General features: G+C 41.5%; 3 protein-coding genes across 4 annotated transcripts; 1 reads left to right on the forward strand and 2 right to left on the reverse strand.

The window, feature by feature from the left end:
- Positions 1-421: 421 nt before the first annotated feature.
- Positions 422-6,579, reverse strand: LOC139392826 (cysteine-rich with EGF-like domains 2). 2 transcript variants are annotated; one of them, XM_071141109.1, is made up of 11 exons: positions 6,161-6,579; positions 5,654-5,736; positions 5,332-5,442; positions 5,016-5,107; positions 4,751-4,927; positions 4,491-4,589; positions 4,297-4,380; positions 4,028-4,123; positions 1,238-1,378; positions 939-1,010; positions 422-734 (listed from the first exon to the last, which is right to left on the reverse strand). In XM_071141109.1, exons 1-11 carry the CDS (start codon positions 6,290-6,292, stop codon positions 676-678), a joined length of 1,146 nt encoding a protein of 381 aa, XP_070997210.1. In that variant the 5' UTR covers positions 6,293-6,579; the 3' UTR covers positions 422-675. The 2 variants fall into 2 exon arrangements, with proteins under 2 accessions (XP_070997210.1, XP_070997211.1); XM_071141110.1 differs by lacking the exon at positions 939-1,010.
- Positions 6,580-6,702: 123 nt separating this feature from the next.
- Positions 6,703-14,006, forward strand: LOC139392750 (ALG12 alpha-1,6-mannosyltransferase). Its single transcript, XM_071140993.1, has 9 exons — positions 6,703-6,865; positions 7,304-7,436; positions 7,631-7,804; positions 11,464-11,658; positions 11,893-11,995; positions 12,231-12,455; positions 12,665-12,834; positions 13,070-13,145; positions 13,237-14,006. Exons 1-9 carry the CDS (start codon positions 6,707-6,709, stop codon positions 13,475-13,477), a joined length of 1,476 nt encoding a protein of 491 aa, XP_070997094.1. The 5' UTR covers positions 6,703-6,706; the 3' UTR covers positions 13,478-14,006.
- A 262-nt stretch (positions 14,007-14,268) lies between these two features.
- Positions 14,269-20,766, reverse strand: LOC139393036 (zinc finger, BED-type containing 4). Its single transcript, XM_071141359.1, has 2 exons — positions 20,583-20,766; positions 14,269-19,011 (listed from the first exon to the last, which is right to left on the reverse strand). Exon 2 carries the CDS (start codon positions 18,820-18,822, stop codon positions 15,007-15,009), a length of 3,816 nt encoding a protein of 1,271 aa, XP_070997460.1. The 5' UTR covers positions 18,823-19,011; positions 20,583-20,766; the 3' UTR covers positions 14,269-15,006.
- Positions 20,767-22,258: the final 1,492 nt, after the last annotated feature.

Genomic DNA, 22,258 nt, shown 5'->3' on the forward strand with positions numbered 1-22,258 from the left:
CTTTGATCAGGAGCAGACAACAGTTGATTTGATGATTTAGGATCAGGTTCATACTAAAACATACACATTTCACTAGTTCAGCCACAAGACATGGTCGTCAATCTTTTCAATTGCCTAACCCTAAAATAATACCACATTTGATCCATTTAATCTCAAACAAAACAGTACGTTTCATTCTGCCGATTCATCCAACTAACAGCTGATTTGAGATGTATTCTGTGGTTAGGGTGCCACTCTGAGTTCAATTTTGAAAACTACAACAACAGTATTTGAATTGCATTGACTGCCCCCAAGAGGATGTTTTAGGCACTGCTAATCCAGAAAGATCCATAATCTGACCTATGCACCATCATTTCTGTTCTCAAAAACTTTATTTGAATTACGTTAAAATCCTGCATGAATATAAAAACAAGAACCAGAGTACTTGGGGGTTGAACCTTTATTTTGTCAGCCATTCTGTTGGCTGTCCATCCATAATCCACAGGTAAAAAAGTCTGAAGAGTGCAGTATGCATATCAAGTGTTCAATAACTGCCATGTAGTTATTTAAAAGTAGTGGCCTCAGGATATTTTGATGCTGTGAGCTATAGGGGTGTAGTCTCACAGGTCACAACGACCTAATACATTTACTCCAAATGCTCTTCCTGGTTTGTTCCAATTGGTTATTTTCCTGAGGTCAAAGGTCCACGTGCTCTTCTGGACGTTTCACTGTGTCAGCCGCCTCCTCATTCTCCTCTGAAGGTAACAAAGACAAAACCACAAGCACTTGAAAATAACTGACCAACGCTGGAAGTCCCACACCCCTCAACTCATATACTGTACAAGGAAACACAATATCCTTTCCTTGTGGAGTTTATTTTGTCTTTATGTATAGCGTACGCTGCAAAAGGAATGACCTCATTGTGGACATATAATTTGAGAAAAACGTCAAACACATACTTGCTTGATCATGCACTGATGTCAAATACAGTGTCAACCAAGAGAACCAAGAGTCATCTGATACAACTGCACCTGCAGTATTTCAGAGAGTATACTGTTACTGTAGTAGTAACTACAGTGACCTTAACCTGATTTGGATTTAATTCATGGTTGTGGTCAACATGACTTATTATGCAGAATGCAGTTACATGAAAAAATAACACAAGATAACTAACGACACTCAATTAAAGTGTGTTGTCATGTATAAAATGCATTTTAAAATCATAAATCAACTAGTCAAGACTGTTATTATTGATTACCTGGCTCAGGTATTGTGACGCAGACTCCCTCCTGTTCCTCGTACCCGCTGGCACAGATACAGATGTAGCTTCCTTTGTTGTTCACACACTCCTGGTTTCCCGCAGTACACACAGCGTCAGGCTGCTCACACTCGTTCACATCTAAACAGATCAACCATCAAATTGGTTTTCAGCACTGTCTAATGACTTTCTGACAATGATTTTTAAAATGTTGTTACATTTATTAAAAGCATTAAATTCCCTCAGTGTACTAATTTCATGACTCTATAACCAAGAATGTATTCAAAATAGCTCCTGAAGTTTTATAATTGTATGTTCGGCAATGGGAAAATATGGTCATTTTTTTTCAATTTCCAGAAAAATGTGTTTTGGAGATGAGGTTCAGACAGAGGTTTTATAAAGCCCTTTTACATCAGCAGTTGGAAAAGTATTTGTATAGTAACAAACAGCAACATCCTCAGTGAATTTCATAAAAAAGTGAAACATTAAAACAAGTTATCCTTTTTACATAAAACTATACAAAATATAATCACGTCACCAAATAATTGATTAAAACAGACTGTTTTGAAATGAAGGGCTACAGTAGCCCCAACAGCACTTTGTAGGGTAGCACGATGGTGTAGCCGGAGGTCAGCTGGTTTCCGTCCACCTCTGAGTACACGGACTTCAATACAAAACTTAGGAGGCTCATGGTTCTCAACCAATTCCAAAGACTTGCACAGTAATTAAGGCAACTTCCAGAGGACGTCCTCCAACCTATCGGAGCTCTTGCAGCATGAACTGACATGTCCATCCAATCAAAGGATCAGAGAATGAATCTAGTACTGAAAGCATACGCTACAGCTAGCTAGCACTGCAGTGCATAAAAAGTGGTGAGTAGTTGACTCAAAGATAGAAAGACAATAGAAGAACAGTTTTGAACAAATTAATTTCTTGAAAAATTAAGGAGAAACAAGAGCTAGCTATATATAGTTGTATTTCTTTCATTTTCACTTTGCTGGCGAATGCAGCTAGCTAGTATAGCTTACACTGAAACAGAGGGATGCTATGTTAATTAGCTAGCTATGGCTATCCAACACTGGAACTCTTCCAAGTCAAGGTAAGCTTTAAGTTTTAGTAATTTAATGCCACCAGGACCCGCCGGTGCAACTGCTGAACTGCATGATTGTAGCAGATTTACTAATGTGTTGGGAATGATGTTCGCTAATATGGTGACAATGTAGGCTGTGTGTAGCAGTTATGATATGAAGGTGCTGCTTGGAAAGTTTTTCTTCCGCCTGGTCACTAACAGCTGATGTGTTTTGCACTGAAGTCCACAAGTGAAAAAGTGAGGAGGAGAGTACGTAGATGCGATACAAAGCACAAAACTATCATGCTGTTCGTATGTGGCTGCTATGAAAGTGCTATGTGCTAAGTGCTATGAAAATATTCATTCCGGCAATTCTGTTGAAAAACATTTAAAACGGAAGCGAACGGAATGGGGATAAATATACCTGAAGTTGTCCAAAAGAAAGTCTTGTTTGCTAAATTTGAGTATTATGTAGTAGCCTAAACCTAGCGATGTTACATTGGGCTGGGTGAATAAAATACCAATGACAGATATCCAATATGCTGTAATAGAAATAAGGCCATGCTCATAAAACAAATAATCGTCCTCCCTCATCTTAAATGTCACAGACCGCCAAGGAGTTACGAGCATGTCAATAAGCATTCAACACCATCCATGTCATTCCCATTTCATTAAAAGATGCAATACGTTACTTTTTGGGTGACCCGACCAAATTCACATAGAAATGTGAGTTACAGATCTGTCACTCATTGGAAGCAAGTCTATGAAGCGGTAGATCTGTTCCATGGGTGTTATTTCTATGCTTCCTGTTTTTAAGTATTTTACTTTCGGTTTTGTACACCAGCTTCAAACAGCTGAAAATACAATATTTTTGGTTATGGAAAAGATATTTCACAGCAGTTTAGATGGTACAATGATTCTCTACACTATACTTGCCTGACATGTCACAAACTGAAATTAGGCAAACAAATAGAATTTCAGCAACCAAGAAAATGCGGAGCGATTTCAGCATAGTGCATCTTTAAAGCATAAAAAGTATATTTAAGCAAAGTATCTGACAGTTAAAACATGGATCTAGATTTAGCATGTAGAGAAATGTAGGGATAGCATTGCGAGTGGTAATGTACTGTATCGTCCTGCCTTTAAGGTAGTGTCCAGACTATGGACAAACCTCCATTGTGGACGAGTTACTCTATGTCCAAGACTATTGCCTCTCTGTTACTGGCCAACAGGGTACACAGGCTGGACAACTGAAGGTGGCAACATCAAGGAGGGAAAGAAGGAAGAAAGGATGAAATAATGAATAAAATTACAAAGAAGTGATGAAGGGAGGGAGAGAGGAAAGGAAGATACTTCAGGGCCATACTGTAAGGTGAGATGTCCTAGCTCCAAGTGTGGGTAACTGCATATGTGGAATGTGACAAAGTGGGCATTGCGTGAAAAAAAGCGGTGAGATTGGTCTCCACTCAAGACTTTCGCGTGACTGCTTCCTTGTAGCATTTTAGCAAAGCCGGTTAGGTATGTCAGGAAAAGTAACGTGGCACTTTAGGAGAATGAGGTTTAGGTTAGGAAAGGGGTTAGGCTTAGCTAAAATGCTACAAGGAAGCAGCAAGCAAGCGGTTACTTTTTCGATACACTTCGTGTTGATCCTCCCACTTGTTTTGCAAAGTCCACTTTCAGACACACTCCACGAACGCAGTTAACCATGACTCCCTCCCTACCTGTGCAGGTGCCCTCTGTGTCCTGGTACCCAGGAGCACAGCTCTGGCACTTATCAGGCCCTGCCTCAGTACAGCCTGAACACACCTTGTCACAGCCTACCAGAGAGGAGAACACAGAGTTCAAATGTTAATACTTGTTTAAAGTTTATTACAAATAGCTTAGTCAGTATACATATTTATATTTTCAGTCCCTAATACAATAGCTGTATGTATCCAACAATATAGTAAATATGGTCCTCTCACTAAGTAGTAAACCAGCTTTACAGTACCTTTACAGGAGAAGGAGCCATCTGTGTTCAGACAGTACTGATCCTCTTTGCAGAGAGGAGGGTCGTTCAAGCACTCGTTCACATCTAGTGTCACACAATGAGAAGCAACAGGAAAAGTGAATTTGATCTTGATGTCAAATTCATGACAGGGAAAGTACTTATGCCACAGAAAAGTATAAAAATGTCTCTCTCACCAAGACAGGCTCCCTCGTCATCCTCCCCCCAGCCAGTCTTGCACTTCTCACAGTCCTCATTGGTTAGACCAGTGCAGGTCTTGCAGGAGGAGTGGCACTCTGTAGTGTATGGGATTGAGTGGGAAAGGTGGTCTGAGATGCATGCCCTGCTCCAAATACACCCCTAGCCTGTCCCCTAGGCACATTGCTTAGATCTGAAAGGAATGGATTTGTGTAAACCATTGTTAAAAAATAACATGCAAACATAATAAACCAAATACCTGTGCATAGTGAAAACGTGTCGTTCCTAATTTCATTGAAGTATCCGTCGATGCAATCCAGACAGAACTCCCCCTTGTAACCATGGTCACAGTTGCACCTGCCATTACCCCCTCGTGTTCCATCACCGTCACACACACCGTTGCCATGGCAAGGCCTCTCGGAACCCCCCACACAGGCTGTCAGAAGGAAACAGATGATTCTCATTCACCCATGGCTGGTTGGTATTAGTCAAATAAATGTGGTGTTGGAGGAGTACGTATTTACCATTGCAATCTGGGCCAAATGTTCCATTCAAACAGCACACATTGATGGTATCAATGCAGAACCACTTATACAGATCAGGATGCTTCTTTTGCCTGGATTGGAAGAGTGAGATGTCAAATCACAATACACCATTGACTTGTAGCCTGGAAGTTCTGATATTCTACAAGGACAAATATAGTGATAAGGAGTCATGAAATCTGATGTCAATGGCCTATGCTCCAGGAGAAGTAAAACGCCTAAGTAAGTAAGGGGTTTTGCGCTCATGGGACATGTGCTGCCCTCGTGTTCTAGCTGATCACTCAGGTCAAGTACTCACCTCTTGAACCACCAGGTCTCAAAGTGGTCCTCATGCTCCTCTACCATGTGGTTACAGTCAAAGCTGCTGCTCTCACACAGATTCTCCAGAATCTCAACTAGGCGGATCTCACTGAGGAGAGGGGGAGGAGGGAAAGGGAAGAGGAGACAGAGAAATCAGCTTCTATTGTGCCACTGGGTCAACAGAGAATACGTGGTCTTGGTCAGCATGTCAAATAGGTTTAGCAATCACTGATCAGAGCAAACAGATGTGTGATAAGCACAGCAACAGTCCAGCATTAGGAGGAATCGTTTGTGTGATGAGTGGTGTATAGGAATCTTACCTCGTCTCATATTTGGAAAGTGCCCTCTCCTCCCAAGCGGTGTTTCCTCCACCAAAGTTCTGCTTTTTTGTTTGGTCCAATCCCTGTTGGTACAAGTAGTGTGAGGATGAAGACTAGCTAACCAGACACATATTATGGCAGTCATTTCATCAATGGTGAAAATGTACTACAGCACTGTGTCTGGTAATCTGGGTGTAAAGAGCACACATGTTAGCTAGTTATTTGGTCTGACTCCCACATTATAAACTGGTCTAATGTTAATTGACTAACGTTAGTTGACTCACTAGTATACTGGTGTTATGATGTTCAGTCATATTACATAGCCTACATCAAGGTCAGAACAGGAGGGCTTAGTTACATTAACGCATTTCAAGCACAATACACCATCATTGGTTGCCCACTGGTAAATAAAAGCACATCAATTGATTGTGGTTTGAATCAGACCAATTGATAGTACTGCCAAGCTAGCCAAGGCAAATTATGCACAGAACAACATTTCAAACTTACCTTAATGAAGTTATCAGCTATCTGTTTGCAGGTATGACATGAGCTTTTTAAGTCTTTTGCATGGGTGCATTGTGATAGTAAAATCAAAGCTAGGTTAAAAAATAGCCACAATAATTGACGGAACGATAGCATTCTGGCTAACTACAGTAACGTTAGATGGATAGCAGTTGAATGACTCGAAGTTTCACATCATAGCTAACGTTATACCTTAGCCACTTGCCAGCAAACGTCCTATCCCTAAAAACATGCAGCACAGAGTCCAGCCACATATAAAACAATTCATTGGAAGTTAGCTAGCGTTATCTATGCAAAGCATTCGAAAGTATTATGTACATGCAGGTAGAAAAAAAATAGCTACTTTTTTCCGGACAGGCTCTTGGTACGAGTGTGGCTTGTCGTGATTTGCCATTTTGCCCGTCAATCACTGTAAGTACCAATGATATTCTGCCACGCGCGGGACACCGGTCTTCATTCTTCCACGTGGAAAAATAAATTAATATTTCCATATTCTTGCGCATGCGTCAACTTCCTATTTGCGTTCACGTCATGGCAGAGAAGAGGGCTGCGTCTGGGAAATCACTGTTGTTTGTACTCATTTCGGTGGCTCTATTACATTTGTTTATTTGTCCTTTTACAAAAGTTGAAGAGAGTTTCAACTTACAAGCAGTGCATGATATTCTTTATCACAGACTTGATTTTGAAAAGGTAAGACAGACCTACGCATACAACAGCCAACTAACGTTAACGGTAGCTAGCTAAAAGTTAGCTAACATTAATCTTCTTTACACATGCATGGTGCAAATGCTTGTTGACAGTGTTACACTATTTATTGATAAAGCGTTCTACAACATTACCTGCCCGTAAGTCATTTTGTGCCCCCCTAAACAATGACAAATAGTTTAGGCTCCCGGGTGGTCTAAGACACTGCAGTACCTGGTTCGAATCCAGGCTGCATCACATCCGGCTGTGGTTGGTAGTCTCATAGGGCAGCGCGCAATTGGCACGGCGTCGTCCGGGTTTGGCCGGGGTAGGCCATCATTGTAAATAAGAACTTGTAATTAACTGACTTGCCTAGTTTAAAAAAAATGTAAATGCCAGAACTCCATTGCTTATGTTGACAGTATCTTCCCACTGTCTCACCAGTATGACCACCATGAATTCCCTGGTGTGGTGCCACGGACATTCCTTGGTGCTGTGTTCATATCAACGGTATGCTCCCCATTGTTCTACCTGCTGTCACTACTGGAGGCTTCTAAATTCTACACACAACTGATGGGTAAGTCCTGCTACTATTATATGATATCCATAACAGCAGTGCAATAGAGAAGACCTGGGTTCAATATATTTTTCTCTTTTGGGACTACTCAATTGTTTCCATAGTACAAACTAAATCAAGTACAGCTTGACAGGTCTGGCACAAATCAGTCCACTTACTCAAATGTATTGATGTGTACCTTTTTTGCTATCCAGTGCGAGGTTGCCTGGGAGTGTGTGTGACATTAGCTCTATGGAGCATGCAGAGGGAGGTTCGGAGGCAGTTCGGGTCGACAGTTGCAGGACTGTTCTGCCTCACCTGCGCCTCACAGTTCCATCTCATGTTCTACAGCACGAGACCCCTCCCCAATGTATTTGCACTGCCAATAGGTAAGAGACACTGATATATATTAAAGACATGACTATAGTATACAAATTTATTGGATGAAAATTTTGATGAAAATACTGTTGGAGAAGCCTCATGTAGGATAAACTCTTAATTTGTATTATAGATGTCGACCGATTAATCGGAATGGCCGATTTTAATTAGGGCCGATTTCAAGTTTTCATAACAATCAGAAATCTGTATTTTTGGACACTGATTTTTATTTGTATTTTTTTTAACACCTTTATTTAACTAGGCAAGTCAGTTAAGAACACATTCTTATTTTCAATGACGGCCTAGGAACGGTGGGTTAACTGCCTTGTTCAGGGGCAGAATGACAGATTTTTACCTTGTCAGCTCGGGGATTCAATCTTGCAACCTTACAGTTAACTAGCCCAATGCTATAACCACCTGATTACATTGCACTCCACAAGGAGACTGCCTGTTACGCGAATGCAGTAAGCCAAGGTAAGTTGAAAGCTAGCATTAAACTTATCTTATAAAAAAATCAATCAATCGTAATCACTACACATGGCTGATGATATTACTAGTTTATCTAACGTGTCCTGCGTTGCATATCATCGATGCGGTGCGTATTGTTGCTCCAATGTGTACCTAACCATAAACATCAATGCCTTTTTTTAAATCAATACACAGAAGTATATCTTTTAAAACCTGCATATTTAGCTAAAAGATATCCGGGTTAGCAGGCAATATTAACCAGGTGAAATTGTGTCACTTCTCTTGCGTTCATTGCACGCAGAGTCAGTGTATATGCAACAGTTTGGGCCGCCTAATTTGCCAGAATTTTACGTTATTATGACATGGCATTGAAGGTTGTGCAATGTAACAGGAATATTTAGACTTATGGATGCCACCCATTAGATAAAATAGGGAACGGTTCCGTATTTCACTGAAAGAATAAATGTCTTGTTTTCGAGATGATAGTGTCCGGATTTGACCATATTAATGACCTAAGGCTCGTATTTCTGTGTGTTATTATGTTATAATTTAGTCTATGATTTGATAGAGCAGTCTGACTGAGCTGTGGTAGGCACCAGCAGGCTCGTAAGCATTCATTCAAACAGCACTTTCGTGTGTTTTGCCAGCAGCTCTGCTGTTTATGACTTCAAGCCTATCAACTCCTGAGATGAGGCTGGTGTAACCAATGTGAAATGGCTAGCTAGTTAGCGTGGAGCGCTCTAATAGCATTTCAAACATCACTCGCTCTGAGACTTGGAGTAGTTATTCCCCTTGCTCTGCTGCTTCGAGGGTGGCTGTTGTCGTTGTGTTCCTGGTTCAAGCCCAGGAGCGAGGAGAGGGACGGAAGCTATACTGTTACACTGACAATACTAAAGTGCCTATAAGAACATCCAATAGTCAAAGGTTACTTAAATACAAATGGTATAGAGAAAAATAGTCCTATAATTCCTATAATAACTACAACCTAAAACTTTTTACTTGGGAATATTGAAGACTCATGTTAAAAGGAACCACCAGCTTTCATATGTTCTCATGTTCTGAGCAAGGAACTTAAACGTTAGCTTTTTTACATGGCACATATTGCACTTTTACCTTCTTCTCCAACACTTTGTTTTTGCATTATTTAAACCAAATTGAACATGTTTCATGTTTTATTGATGTATTAAATTAAGTTAAAATAAGTGTTCATTCAGTATTGTTGTAATTGTCATTATTACAAATACATTTTAAAAAATTGCCCGATTTAATCGGTATCGGCTTATTTTGGTCCTCCAATAATCGGTTTCGGCTTTTTTTGGTCCTCCAATAATCGGTATCGGCGTTGAAAAATCATAATCGGTCGACCTCTAATAAAAATGTCTGCCAATGTGTTAAAGGTGCTACAGAAAGGATTTTTTCCATTGTAATTTCAGATCATGTCCATAATATATCTCCAGTAATAGTGGAATGATGGTGTTTCACAGTATTACTTACCCGCAGCATTGTGATTGGCTGTGATATTCGCCTATTGCTTTCTCCTGCCGAGTGGCACCTGTTATCAAAATGGGAGAGCTGTTTTGACTTTGGCTATGTTATGTAGTGGATATTGGATCAAGTGCCAAATGTAAAAATGACTGCCATTTCCTGGTTGCTACAATTCTACACTGTTTTCTCAATTTCAGTGAGGAAACGAGCACGGCATATTGTAGGGAATCATTGTACCATTTAAATCAATGTGAAATATATTTTTGATAACAAAAAATACAATTTGTACAGCTGTTTAAAGCTGGAGGACCAAAACTGAAAGTAAGGCTCAATTGCGAGTCTCCCATGTTACATGAAAATGGATTGGGGTGAGGGGGCAGATTTGTTTTGACTGGAGCCTAGTGCTGTTGCAATTAACCTAGCTTACACATGCTATTGGTGAGCAATTCTAGGTGCTGCACCTTTAAAATACACTACATGACCAAAAGTATGTGGACAACTGCTCATTGAACACCTTTTTCCAAAATCATGGGTGTTAATAAGGAGTTGGTTCCCCCCTTTGCTGCTTTAACAGCCTCCACTCTTCTGGGAAGGCTTTTCACTAAATGTTGGGACATTGCTGCGGGGACTTCTATTCAGCCATAAGAGCATTAGTGAAGTAGGGGACTGATGTTGTGCAACTAGGCCTGGCTCGCAGTTGGTGTTCCAATTCATCCCAAAGTGTTCGATAGGGTTGAGGTCAGGGCTCTGCAGGCCAGTCAAGTTCTTCCACACCGATCTCGACAAACCATTTCTGTATTGATCTCGCTTTGTGCACAGGGGCATTGTCATGCTGAAACAGAAAAGGACCTTCCCCAAACTGTTGGAAGCCCAGAATCATCTAGAATGTCCTTGTATGCTGTAGTGTTAAGAATTCCCTACATGGGAACAAAGGGCCCAGCCAGAAACATGAATAAGAGCCCCAGTCCATTATTCCTCCTCCATCAAACTTTACAGTTGGCACTATGCATTGGGGCAGGTAGCGTTCTCCTGGCATCCGCCAAACCCAGATTAGTCCGTTGGACTGCCAGATGGTGAAGTATGATTCATCACTCCGAAGATCACATTTCCACTGCTCCAGGGTCCAATGGCGGCAAGCTTTACACCACTCCAGCCGACGCTTGGCATTGCACATGGTGCTCTTAGGCTTGTGTGCGGCTGCTCGGCCAGGGAAACCCATTTCATGAAGCTCCCGACAAAGTTACTGTGCAGACGTTGCCTCCAGAAGCAGTTTGGAACTCTTTAGTGAGGACAGGCCAAAAAAATGTTTTAAGTGCTTCAGCACTCGGCGGTCCCGTTCTGTGAGCTAGTGTGGCCTACCACTTCACTGCTGACCTGTTTGTTGCTCCTAGACGTTTCCACTTCACAATAACAGCACTAACAGTTGACCAGAGCAGCTTTAGCAGGGCATAAGTTGATTAACTAACTTGTTGGAAGCTGGCGTCTTGTGACGGTACCACATTGAAAGTCAGTGAGCTCTTCAGTAAGGCAATTCTACTGCCAATGTTTGTCTATGGAAATTGCATGGCTGTGTGCTTGATTTTTATATACCTTTCAGCAACGGGTGTGGGGTGTCCACATAATTTTGTGTATATAGTCTATTTTAAGTCCTTTCTTCCAGCAGTTTCACTGATGATTATCTTATGCAGTTAAATGGTCTGTTCTGTTTTCTTCCTAGTTCTGTTGGCGTTCACTGCATGGATGGGGCAGAGGTATGGGTCCTTCATCTGTCTCTCTGCGCTCGTCATCATCGGGTTTAGATCAGAACTGTGTCTCTACCTGGGTCTTATGCTGCTCATGTCACTACTGAGCAGGAGGCTGGGGATCCTTCAACTGTTCTACTATGCCATTCCTGCAGGTGCTCTGTCACTAGGTAAATCTGTTATCAGCAACACTAATTATGGTCCTGGATAACTACAGAGTGTGCAGGCTTTTGCTCCAGCGCAGCACTAACACAGCTGGCTAGGCTATAGTAGTTAGATGAGTCGGGTGTGCTGTAGCTTGCCTGGAACAAATGCATACATACCCTGTAGTTTTTCAGGATTAGAAGTGTCATAAATATATGTGCTCTTTAGATGAACGTCTAATTTTATCTTCTCTCTTTCAGCTTTGACTGTCTGCATTGACTCATTCTTCTGGAATAAGCTGCTTTGGCCCGAGGGCCAGGTACTCTGGTACAACACCATCCTGAACAAGAGCTCCAACTGGGGAATATCCTTCACTTCACTAAATGCTTGTTATAAACCCCTAACAATAATGCCCACAGTCAACTAATTAAATCATGCAATGCAGCTTGACACCTGCTTCTCCTTGATTGATTCTGAGTCAGTATCAATGTTTGTGATAATATTCCGAAAGTAATGGGGTCATTTTCCACTCATCACGGAGAGCCCACTTTTGATCTGAAAACAACTTGCTATCTTTCCTTGACTTTCTCCCCCAGTAAACCTCCCCCTTTCTGTGGTACTTCTACTCTGCTCTACCCCGTGCCCTGGGCTGCGCAGTTCTGTTCATCCCCCTAGGCCTGCTGGACAGACGGACGCGCACCCTGCTGCTGCCGACTGTAGGATTTATCCTGCTCTACTCTTTCCTGCCCCATAAGGAGCTACGCTTTATCCTCTACACCTTCCCTGTGCTGAATATAGTGGCTGCACGGGGCTGCTCCTTCATGTAAGGAGAGAGAGGCTGTTATTGGCATGAGTGTTGTCTGTTTAGGGAGGTTTAGTATAATGTTGAAAAAACATGGTAGAAGCTTATTGACATTTTTGGCCTTCAGGATGGAGTCACAGTTCAATTGTCTTTCGGGGACATACTTTAAGTGTGGACAAAGAAACCACATTATTTAATAATGTTGAACCTTTTAATTCTCGGTCCTACAGTCTGAACAACTACCACAAATCTTGGATGTATAAACTTGGCTCCTTAATCGTGGTTGGCCAGTTGGTGACAAATGCTGCATACTCCAGCATATCTCTGTACGTGTCCCATCACAACTACCCTGGAGGCAGGGGGGTGCAGGTACTACATAAACTAGTACCATCTACATCAGGTAAGAGCAGTGATGTAGTGGAGGGTAAACGGTGTTTACACACCTTTCTTATTTTTAGTGAACTTTTCACCACCTTTTACGGAAAAATGTATTATGTATAGTAGGGAGCGTTAATTTACTCGCTGCTATCAGTGTTTACCCACTTCTTTTTTTTTTAATATCAGACAGTAAGGGAAGTATCATGGTTGCAGAAACACTGATTAAAGGCTGTATGTAATCAATTGCTTCTCCTCAGATGTCTCTGTTCATATTGATGTATTTGCTGCCCAAACTGGAGTGTCACGTTTCTTAGAACTGAACAGAAACTGGAGGTTAGTTTCACTAGGTATTCTATTCTGGAATATAACTGTTTCCAACCTTCTAAAGGCATTCTAAGGATTCAGCTTTGTGTTCTATTGTCAGGTATGACAAGAGAGAAGACGTTGGCCCTGGACACCCTGATATGAAGACCTACTCCCATGTTCTGATGGAGGCCAATGCCACTCAGATAGCACTACTCAAAGACTCCCACATGCCTTTGGCCTTCATCCAAGGTTACAGCAACATGTTGTTGAATGCCTTTCGGTTTCCTTTCTTCAGTATAAACCTGGAAGACAAACTGGTGTTGCTAGAAAGAGTACCCGACCCTGAGCATCCCAGTTGAACTGACAGGGATGTTGTTTTTCAGGATTTAGTTTTTTCTTATGACCAAATTGTAAATAACCAAAACTAAATTGCAGTGTATTGAAAACAGAACACTCAATCACTCTTTTGGGCTATAAGTTGTTTGGAGCCAGGTATTGGTAGGGTATGCCGAAAGGATCACCTGCTTTATTTTTTTAATATGGAAATTACTAGAATGTGTCTGGCAAGGCCAACTTAGATAAACATTCACATGCAAAGAAAGTGTGTATATAGGCCTTGCATTACTTCAACTGAAAATGATCCAATACAATATACTTATCCAATTTTACTCCACCAAACCAGGTAACTGGTTTACTGTCTAACACTTCCTTCAAACAAAGTGGTCAGATAACCCCAGTTCAATAACTGCCATCCTTCAAAACTGCATTTATTTTTCTGAAATAAGTTCAAAGATCTCATTATGCTATTGATCCATTTTAATGTGTTTATGGTTTCCTATAAGAACAAAACTGCTTGTTGTGAGCTTTGGAATAAAACTGAAGAGGAAACTTGTCCTGTGTGTTGACTTACAAGGAAGTACTTGAGGCACTATTACATGTTTCTAGAGACCACTGTTTACAGAAAGGTTACATTTAAACATTCCCTGGTGACTGTTCCCCATGACAGTGGGATGTCTGGGTCATGTTTTGTAGGGAGAATACTATGTGAAACTGGCAGGTGGTGCCTGAACTTTTCTAGTAAGAACATTTTTTGCTACAATGTCCACTACCGAACAGGTCCAATTCTGTATACAAAACCAGGAACAAAGGATTACATAAGAAACCTTTATTTACAAATGACAACAATTTGCATGGTTCCACATTTATCAAATTAAGTTCAGAAATCATTATTTATACATATGTACATTACTTGACAACCCATAATTTAATCCCTTAAATAAGCTTAAAATTGTGCTATAGACATTTTCAAACAAATTGCTTCTGAAATGGCAATATCTTGCGTAATATTAAATATTTCAGCAAGTTAAAGCAATTTCTAAATCAACAGTACCATGAGCCACAAATTCACAATGAAATAATTAAATAACAAAACTTAACATCTTTAAGTCACAGCATTTATTTTTGGGCCATGTGTTCATTTAGAAAAAAAACCCAGCATTGTTTCTAAAATTAAGCCATTTAAATTGACATACTTGATTTGTGCAAGTATTTACAGCATTTTGACCTGAATTAGTTTTGGATAAGGCACAAGGAGAGAGAAGACAACTTTGACATTGAAAAAAAAGACACAGGAACAAATTCACAACCCCTACTGCTAAATACACCCCTCCCTCCCTGACACGTCACTGAGTTGCTGACTGATGCAAGTTCTAAAGTGTTTCAACAGTAGTACACATTAATGCAATTAACAATTCTAAATGCACTCATGTTTTGAAAATGAACCTCGGTATATCTATTCTCCTTTAGTTACCCCTGAATCTAAAAGGGTCATTTCACAGTTCTATGAATTGGACCTTGATAAGGAGCTCCTCATAAGCAATGGCTTTAATCAGTGCTGATAATAAATTAACGGTAGGTTGACCTTTAGAAAGAGCAGCCCCTCCATGTTTTCTAGTAATGGCATGGGCTGATTCAGAGTGCAGTTCACACTGGCTGTGCTGAACAGAATCTCTGCTGGGACAATGCTGGGAGGGCAGCCCACGTAGCGGACAGCAACTTTGGCAAGGTCAGGCCACAGTAACTTCTTCAGGTTCCAATAGTCCAGTGGATCACAGCTTTGATCAAGTATGTCCTCCTCCAAGTATTCCAGCACTGCCAGCTCTGATGATTTGGGCTTGTCCTCCTGTTTTATCTTGTGTCTGATGTCATCCATGAGTGCCCAGAGGTTGTCCTTGTTGTTTGAGGGAGAGCCATTTGATGACGCTGGGACCTCTCCACCACATCCGTTGGATAGTGAAGGCTTTGTTTCAATTGAGGTAGAAAGGGACACCTGAAGTTCACTGATGAGGTCTTGTTTGCATTGCTCCGCCTCTTCCTCCGTGAACAAGGAAGCCTTGTACCGCGGGTCCAACATTGTCGCCCAAGTGTACCTGGGGTTGCGTAGGATTGATGACATCCTACTCACCATCGCTTCCTTCAGAGACTTGAGCATGTTGTCGATGCCCATCGTCTCGTCGAAGAGCATGTCTATCTTTCGGTTGAGGATATGTATCAGTGGTATGACTTGACCCAGAGTAGCAGTGCGATTGCTCATCTCCCTGCAGGCCACTTCGAAGGGCTTCAACGCATTGCACACCGACTGCATCACTTCCCATTGGTCGCAACTGATCATTTCCCTGAAGTTGCACTCTATCGACATCTCGTCGACCGCTTTCTTTTGTTCCACCAGACGTTCAAGCATGAAGAAGGATGTCCTCCATTTTGAGGGAACGTCCTGGATGAGGCAATTTTCAGGTAACTGGTAAACCTTCTGCAGTTCAGCCAACTTTTCCTTTGCTTTGTCTGAGCGATACACTCGCTCACAGATCTTCCGCGCGATGCTGAGAAGGTTCTGAACCATCCTCTGACTCTTTATGGCTTCGCTCACAATTAGGTCTATGGTGTGTCCAAAGCACTGCACAATGACATGGTCGTTGTCCTCCAGGACGTTTGCAATGGCATTGTTGTCGGTTACAGTAAATCCTTTCTTCAGCCCTAAGGAGCTGATCCAGGTGTCCCAGAAGTATTCAAGCTGCTTCTGTATATTGAGCATGTCATGGTCACAGTCTATCTGTGACACACTGAGGAGAGCAGAGCAGTGAAAGTCCTCGCCCTGAGGTCTAACACATGATTCGTATGAAACCCAGTGGGCAGTAAGAGTCAGAAATTCCCGAGTCTGGCTAGTGACCCAGATGCTTGTTGTGAAATGGACGATACCACTCTCAGCCTCTTTCAGGTGTGTGAGAACAACCTCCTTCACCCTCTCATACATGTCTGGTATGGCAATGCTGGTGAAATATGAAGAGGAGGGTAGAGAATATTGAGGTTGAAGGTACTCCAGTAGTCGGTTCAAACCAGTGTTCTCTACTAGGGCTGATGGCTGAAGATCCAGTGCAAGCATTTCGGCAACGAGTTTGGTGATTTTTTTGGCAACCGGATGGTAGTCATCAAATCTTTCACAGTTTTCGTCATACACAGAAGTGTCCATGAGTTCGTGTTTAACGTAAATTTCAGCAGACGGCACATCACCTGAGATAGTACTGTTACTTTCAAGAACATTTCCATGAAATCTCTGCATGTGCCTAAATAAACAACTAGTTCCGAGGTTTGTTGTCTTTTTGCCCCGACTTATTGTGCGGCTACAGTGCAAACAAACCACCTTAGTGGGATCGGAAGGGGAAATAGAAAAATGATTCCACAACTTTGATGTCTTTTTACTGAACACAGAGTTATGTGGCTTTTTCTCTTTAGCGGGGCTGTTAGTCAGTTTGGCTGGAACAGCCTCAGCGGCAGAAAGAATAGCGTAGGGATGAGGTGAGGAGTCCTTATCATTTGTACTTTTTTGGTTTTTGAGGACATCAGGGTGCCTTCTCATTAGATGCCTCATCAAACAGCTGGTTCCGAAGTCGCCCCGTTTCCCCCGGCTGATGACACAGGGGCAGTATCGACAGAGGGCTTTAAGCTGATCCCCTGGAGAGACGATGAAATGGTGCCACACTTCGGATTTCACCCGTTTCATTATTTTTTTGTTTTGTTGGAATATTGAACTTGCCGGATCCTCTTTCAGGCCTGAGCCCTCAAGGGACAGATCGCACGGTGAGGAAGGTAAAGGAACATCCTCATCTCGAAGTCCAAAGCAGAGATTGAGGGAGGAATCCTGTTCCAATTGGTTTATTGTGTTAGACTCCTTCACAACCATGCTTTCATCTTTGTTATGGGGCACTTCGTCAGATATTGTTTCTGGGGAGGATGGAGCGAAGAGGGATTCTTTTTTAATGTCCACTACTGAGTCCTGATGCAGCTGAAAGCGAGACAATAGCATTGGTGGGTTTGTATATGGTGGTGGGATGTTGGAGCCCTGTCCATTTTCTTCAATGACAATTTCTCTGTGGGCTCTCCACATATGGCGAATCAGACAGCTAGTGCCCAAGTCCTTTCCATTTTTACCCCTGCTAAATTCATTCATGCAGTGTATACACACTGCTTTGGAACTGTCAGCAGGTGACAGGTAGAAATGCTTCCACACAGCTGATCTTCTACGAGAACTTGAGTTTTTAGGAGTTGCAGCGAGGCGCTCAGACCCACCTCCATCCATCGCTTCTTCATGGTTGTTGTTGGAATGTGAGGATGAGACTGTGCCAGTGTCGTTTTTGGCACCCTGTTCTAGTTTTGGTTCGAGTTTTGGTAACACTTCTTTGGATGATGATATGTCAGAGCCCTCTGCTGAAGAGGTGGACGGTGAGGAGTTCTTTCGTGCGGCGGGAGTAGTAATGCTAGCTGCCAGGCTTCCGTTATTTGAGGGGGATATTACCGATGAGGCAGCAGAAGCAGTCAGAGTATTTGAGGAGAGGTCGCCATCTTGTAAAAGCACAGTGGGGTGAGCCCTTCGTACGTGCCGCATTAAACAACTTGTACTGAGGTCCTTCTCGTTCTTACCTCGACTGAACTCTTTCATACAGTACATACAGATTGCTTTGGTACTATCACGTGGAGATATGCAGAAATGGTTCCAGGCAGGGGACTTCTTCCTGGGATTAGCATTAGCGGGACTTCTCATGGATGACAATAGGCTTTGAGTGACAGCATCCATCGCAACATCATAAAGAGTGCTTGTGTACCCACTAAGCATACTACTGTAATCATCTGTATTGTCTCTAGTAACAAAGGGGCCTACAGAACTATCATATGATAACCTTTCATCCTCTTGGGTCCCCTCCTCCATACTATTTGGATCCTCTTCCTCAATATGTTCAGATGTGTCATTTTCTATCTTGACCTCAGTGTTTAGATTTAGGCTTTTGTTTGAAATGGCTGGAGAAGTAGGCCTAAGAGAATTATGTTTGTCACACGCCTCACCTGTTTCATTGACAGACCCATTCATTTTAAATTGTCCATCAACCTGAGAAATAGATAAATTGTCTGGTTCCTCCTCGTGAATTGAAGCCACGGGGGAAAAGTCTTTAGCCAGTGTTTTAGATGGACAGGAGGCCTTTGCATCTGCAGTGTCATGGGGGGCAATGCTGTATGATTTAAACACGTAGCCATCTTGCCCCTCAATTTTTAGACATGTTCCTTTCGCCTCTCTTTTCTTGTTTTCTATGCCATTAGTTTCTGAATCTACTACATCTTCTTCACTCTTAAGAGAGAGGTCTTCCTCTCCATCCATGTTAGCTGACCAAAGTTCTGCGAAAAAATCAAATTCTGATGCAGCTTGACAAAAGTTAATGAGTCATGGGTGTAAGAGCATTTCTCACACCAACGTTTCAGTCTGTTTGTCCAGTTCAGAAGGAGCAAGCTTGTAGTCCATTTTCTCCATTTACGAATGTGTCAAAGTTTCCACCTTTTCTAGTAGGATCTGGAATGAGAAATTCAATAAACATCAATATTTCAGCAAATAGCAGATAAAAACAAGTTGACAGACTAGAAACTGTTTAACAAGTCAGGCGGCAACCCAACGGACCTCACATTACCCTTAACAGATGTGTTAGGTTATATTATATATTAGACATGCTTAGCAGTACGCCAGTGTAGAGCAGGGGTATTCAACTCTTACCCTACGAGCTCCGAAGCCTACTGGTTCTGTTCTACCTGATAATTAATTGCACCCACCTGGTGTCCCAAGTCTAAAGCAGTCCCTGATTAGAGAGGAAAAACAAAAATGCAGTGGAATGGGCTTTGAGGTCCAGAGTTGAGTTTGAGGAATGTAGAGTGATACTAGCCTACCATTATTTAGGTGGTACCCCACCTAAAACATTTTAATTTAAATGGGTTTCAATGTTGGTGTGCATTGCTTCCAGGAATGATTTTAACTTTGGGGTCGTTTAAGCCCCCTCTATGACAAAATGTATAATCTGACATTAAATTGTGACATTTTATTCATATTCAAAGTAGGTATGATGATAATTTAATGTAATTATTTCACGAGTATAATTTCCCAATGTATGATTGAAATATAGCCTAGATCACAATACATTGTTATTGGTTATCAAATTAATAATCAGTTTCATGGTTGCCACAGTAAGTAAACCTTATTTTATTAGCAACAATGCCTTTATAATTAGCCTACAAATAAAACTGCTTATCGCACATTGAGTGTTCATTAAAATTAACTAACCCAGAACAAGAAACAAATGGGGAATTAATCGTTATTCATTCAGCCACCAGCAAACCACAACAAATGTTCCACCAAGATTGTAGCAACTACAGACATAATTCGATTTTACAGGTGATCGGAACATATTTATGTCTGGAATCTAGACAAAATAGCTACCGCAGTATCATACTCTTTTTCTAGCTTGAACGTTATCCAGTTGGATAGCTAACTAGCTGGTTAGCGTGAAAGCTAGCTAGCTACAGTAGCCTTATTTCCTGATCCAACGTTAGCAAGCTGGCTACTACTTTTCCGGGTAGTTAGCTAACGAGCAACATCCAGGATTAAGGTGACACATTGATTTGCCTTAAAATAGTAGCTATTTCAAACTCTACTCATAATTTGGAGCCCATTTAGGTAATGCCAAATGCTAACTCTAACCTAGCTAGCCAGCCAAGTTAATAACAATGTCAAGAGGCTAACTAGGTATCACATTAAACCTAGCTACACAAAAACAAACAATATACCACACACACGGGTTTCTAAAACAGAAATCTGAAACCATAATTTCACAAACCGACTAGCCTTTCAACTACATACATGAAGCAGCCTATTTATTAATTGGCGACAGTGTCCGATACAGTACAGACCCTGGTCATGCCAGCAAGCTAAACCACACAGGGCATAACCTGCCTGGTGAGACAGAACCAGATCGTGCCCTGGTAATGGAACAGACGGACCAACCGAATCAGCCCAGAACATTACTCACGACGTTATTTGGAGAGAGAAAAAAATAGACTCCTAGAAATCATATTAGACCAAGATAGCATACATACCTTGAAATCGTGGTTTATGTTTCAGTTACTAAACAGTTAAATACGACACATTTGATTGATCCGGGGGGGATTACTTCATTGCTTTGTCTCCTAGCAGTTCACATTCAGTTGAATCAGGTCCACACAGCATCGGACGGAAGGAACACGCTTTATGATGTCACTGGGTGGAAGGGTTTTCCAATATGGCGGCAGGGACAATAAAATACGAAACATTCGTCGGTAAAACAACACTTCTTAATAGATCAAAACGTGAATATTACTTCTTGACAGACGTCATGGTGCATTATTAACATTGTGTGCATATGCCGTCGCCAATACACAGACACTAATCAATTTTACCAACGGTGTTGTTTGTTTTCCTCCTGTTATCACTGCTCTTACATTTTAACCTTAACAACGGGGTTTCTTGACCTGAAGGGTCTCTCACAGGGGCACTGAAACCATCACGTTGGGCAAATGATTTACACAACAAAACTCGACACTTATGCATATGAACACTTAACTTCTATAAGCACAGGCAAAACAAATGGTTATGAAAGGCTTGCTGTCTGAGAACAATGTGAAATCTAAATGTTACTATGTGTGGAGTGAGTCTAAATTTAGACACTGTCTCAGCCAGCATGAAACTCAAATCAAATGTGCATTTTAACACAGACCAAACTTTGAACAAATTACTAGGCTACATGTATGTAAATCCTCATGCATGCTTTGAGGCTTCACATGAAGGGGAAGATGGGGTAAAGGATGGTGGCTAGTTTACTAAACTTGATCTGCATAACATTCCAATACCAATAGACATACCTTTGTATGCCTCCTCATCTGTATACCTACAGACAAAGGTGAGCAGTTCAGTCATCTGCACTCAATACAGCTAGCCTTCAACATATTCTTATAGCCTACATATTCTTACCTCTGTTGATTGATATCCATTGAATTGTGTCCATTTTCTGTTTTAGAAAGATTTGCACAAATATGAAAAGATAGAGGGTATCATCATAAAACAATAGGAATTTAGATACCAGGGACAAACCTTAAATTGAGGAGATCTTTACATTTTTCAGTTAAGTGCCTGCACCTGCTGTCCTTTCAAATCCAAATGTTTCAGTTGGGCAGTTAGGTTCCTGCGAGAACTAATGAGGTTCCTCAATGAACCCCAACAACAATGGGTTCTTGGAATAACCTGTTCCTATGGGTTCTTGGAAGAACATTTTGGGGACAAATTTAAGTGCCAAGAACCCTATGGTTCTGAAGAACCCTTGTTGAACCCCTTATTTTTAGAGTGTGGCCGTTTGTTAACCATTGAACATTTTTGAAAGGTTCCTGTCTGTGTAAGTGGGCATTCCCTCTCTCGCGTGAGCATGCTTTCCCACGTGAGCTCATGGTTCCTCCATAATATCTCACACAAGAGAGGCAACAGCTGGCTCAGAAGTATTTTTGTTTTTATTATGATCCCCATTAGCTGTTACGAAGGCAGCAGCTACTTTTCCTGGGGTTCACACAAAACAATAAACATGACATATTACAGAACATTAATAGACAAAAACAGCTCAAGGACAGAACTACATACATTTAAAAACGAAACACAGCCTACATATTAATACGTACACACAAAATATCTAGGTAAAATAGGGAAGAGGCGTTGTGAGGTGTTGCCTCACTTTTTTTAAACCAGGTTT

This window comes from Oncorhynchus clarkii, chromosome 33 (genome assembly GCF_045791955.1).
Source record: "Oncorhynchus clarkii lewisi isolate Uvic-CL-2024 chromosome 33, UVic_Ocla_1.0, whole genome shotgun sequence".
Classification (NCBI taxonomy): Eukaryota; Metazoa; Chordata; class Actinopteri; order Salmoniformes; family Salmonidae; genus Oncorhynchus; species Oncorhynchus clarkii.

Coding starts and splice junctions, on each gene's coding strand:
- LOC139392826 (XM_071141109.1), bottom strand. CDS start 6,292: ATGCTATCGTTCCGTCAATTATTGTGGCTATTTTTTAACCTAGCTTTG. Junction 5,108..5,331: donor GAGACCTGGTGGTTCAAGAG/GTGAGTACTTGA, acceptor CTTCCAATCCAG/GCAAAAGAAGCATCCTGATC. Junction 4,381..4,490: donor TGACGAGGGAGCCTGTCTTG/GTGAGAGAGACA, acceptor GTGTGACACTAG/ATGTGAACGAGTGCTTGAAC.
- LOC139392750 (XM_071140993.1), top strand. CDS start 6,707: ATGGCAGAGAAGAGGGCTGCGTCTGGGAAATCACTGTTGTTTGTACTC. Junction 7,437..7,630: donor ATTCTACACACAACTGATGG/GTAAGTCCTGCT, acceptor TTTGCTATCCAG/TGCGAGGTTGCCTGGGAGTG. Junction 7,805..11,463: donor TGTATTTGCACTGCCAATAG/GTAAGAGACACT, acceptor TTTTCTTCCTAG/TTCTGTTGGCGTTCACTGCA.
- LOC139393036 (XM_071141359.1), bottom strand. CDS start 18,822: ATGGATGGAGAGGAAGACCTCTCTCTTAAGAGTGAAGAAGATGTAGTA.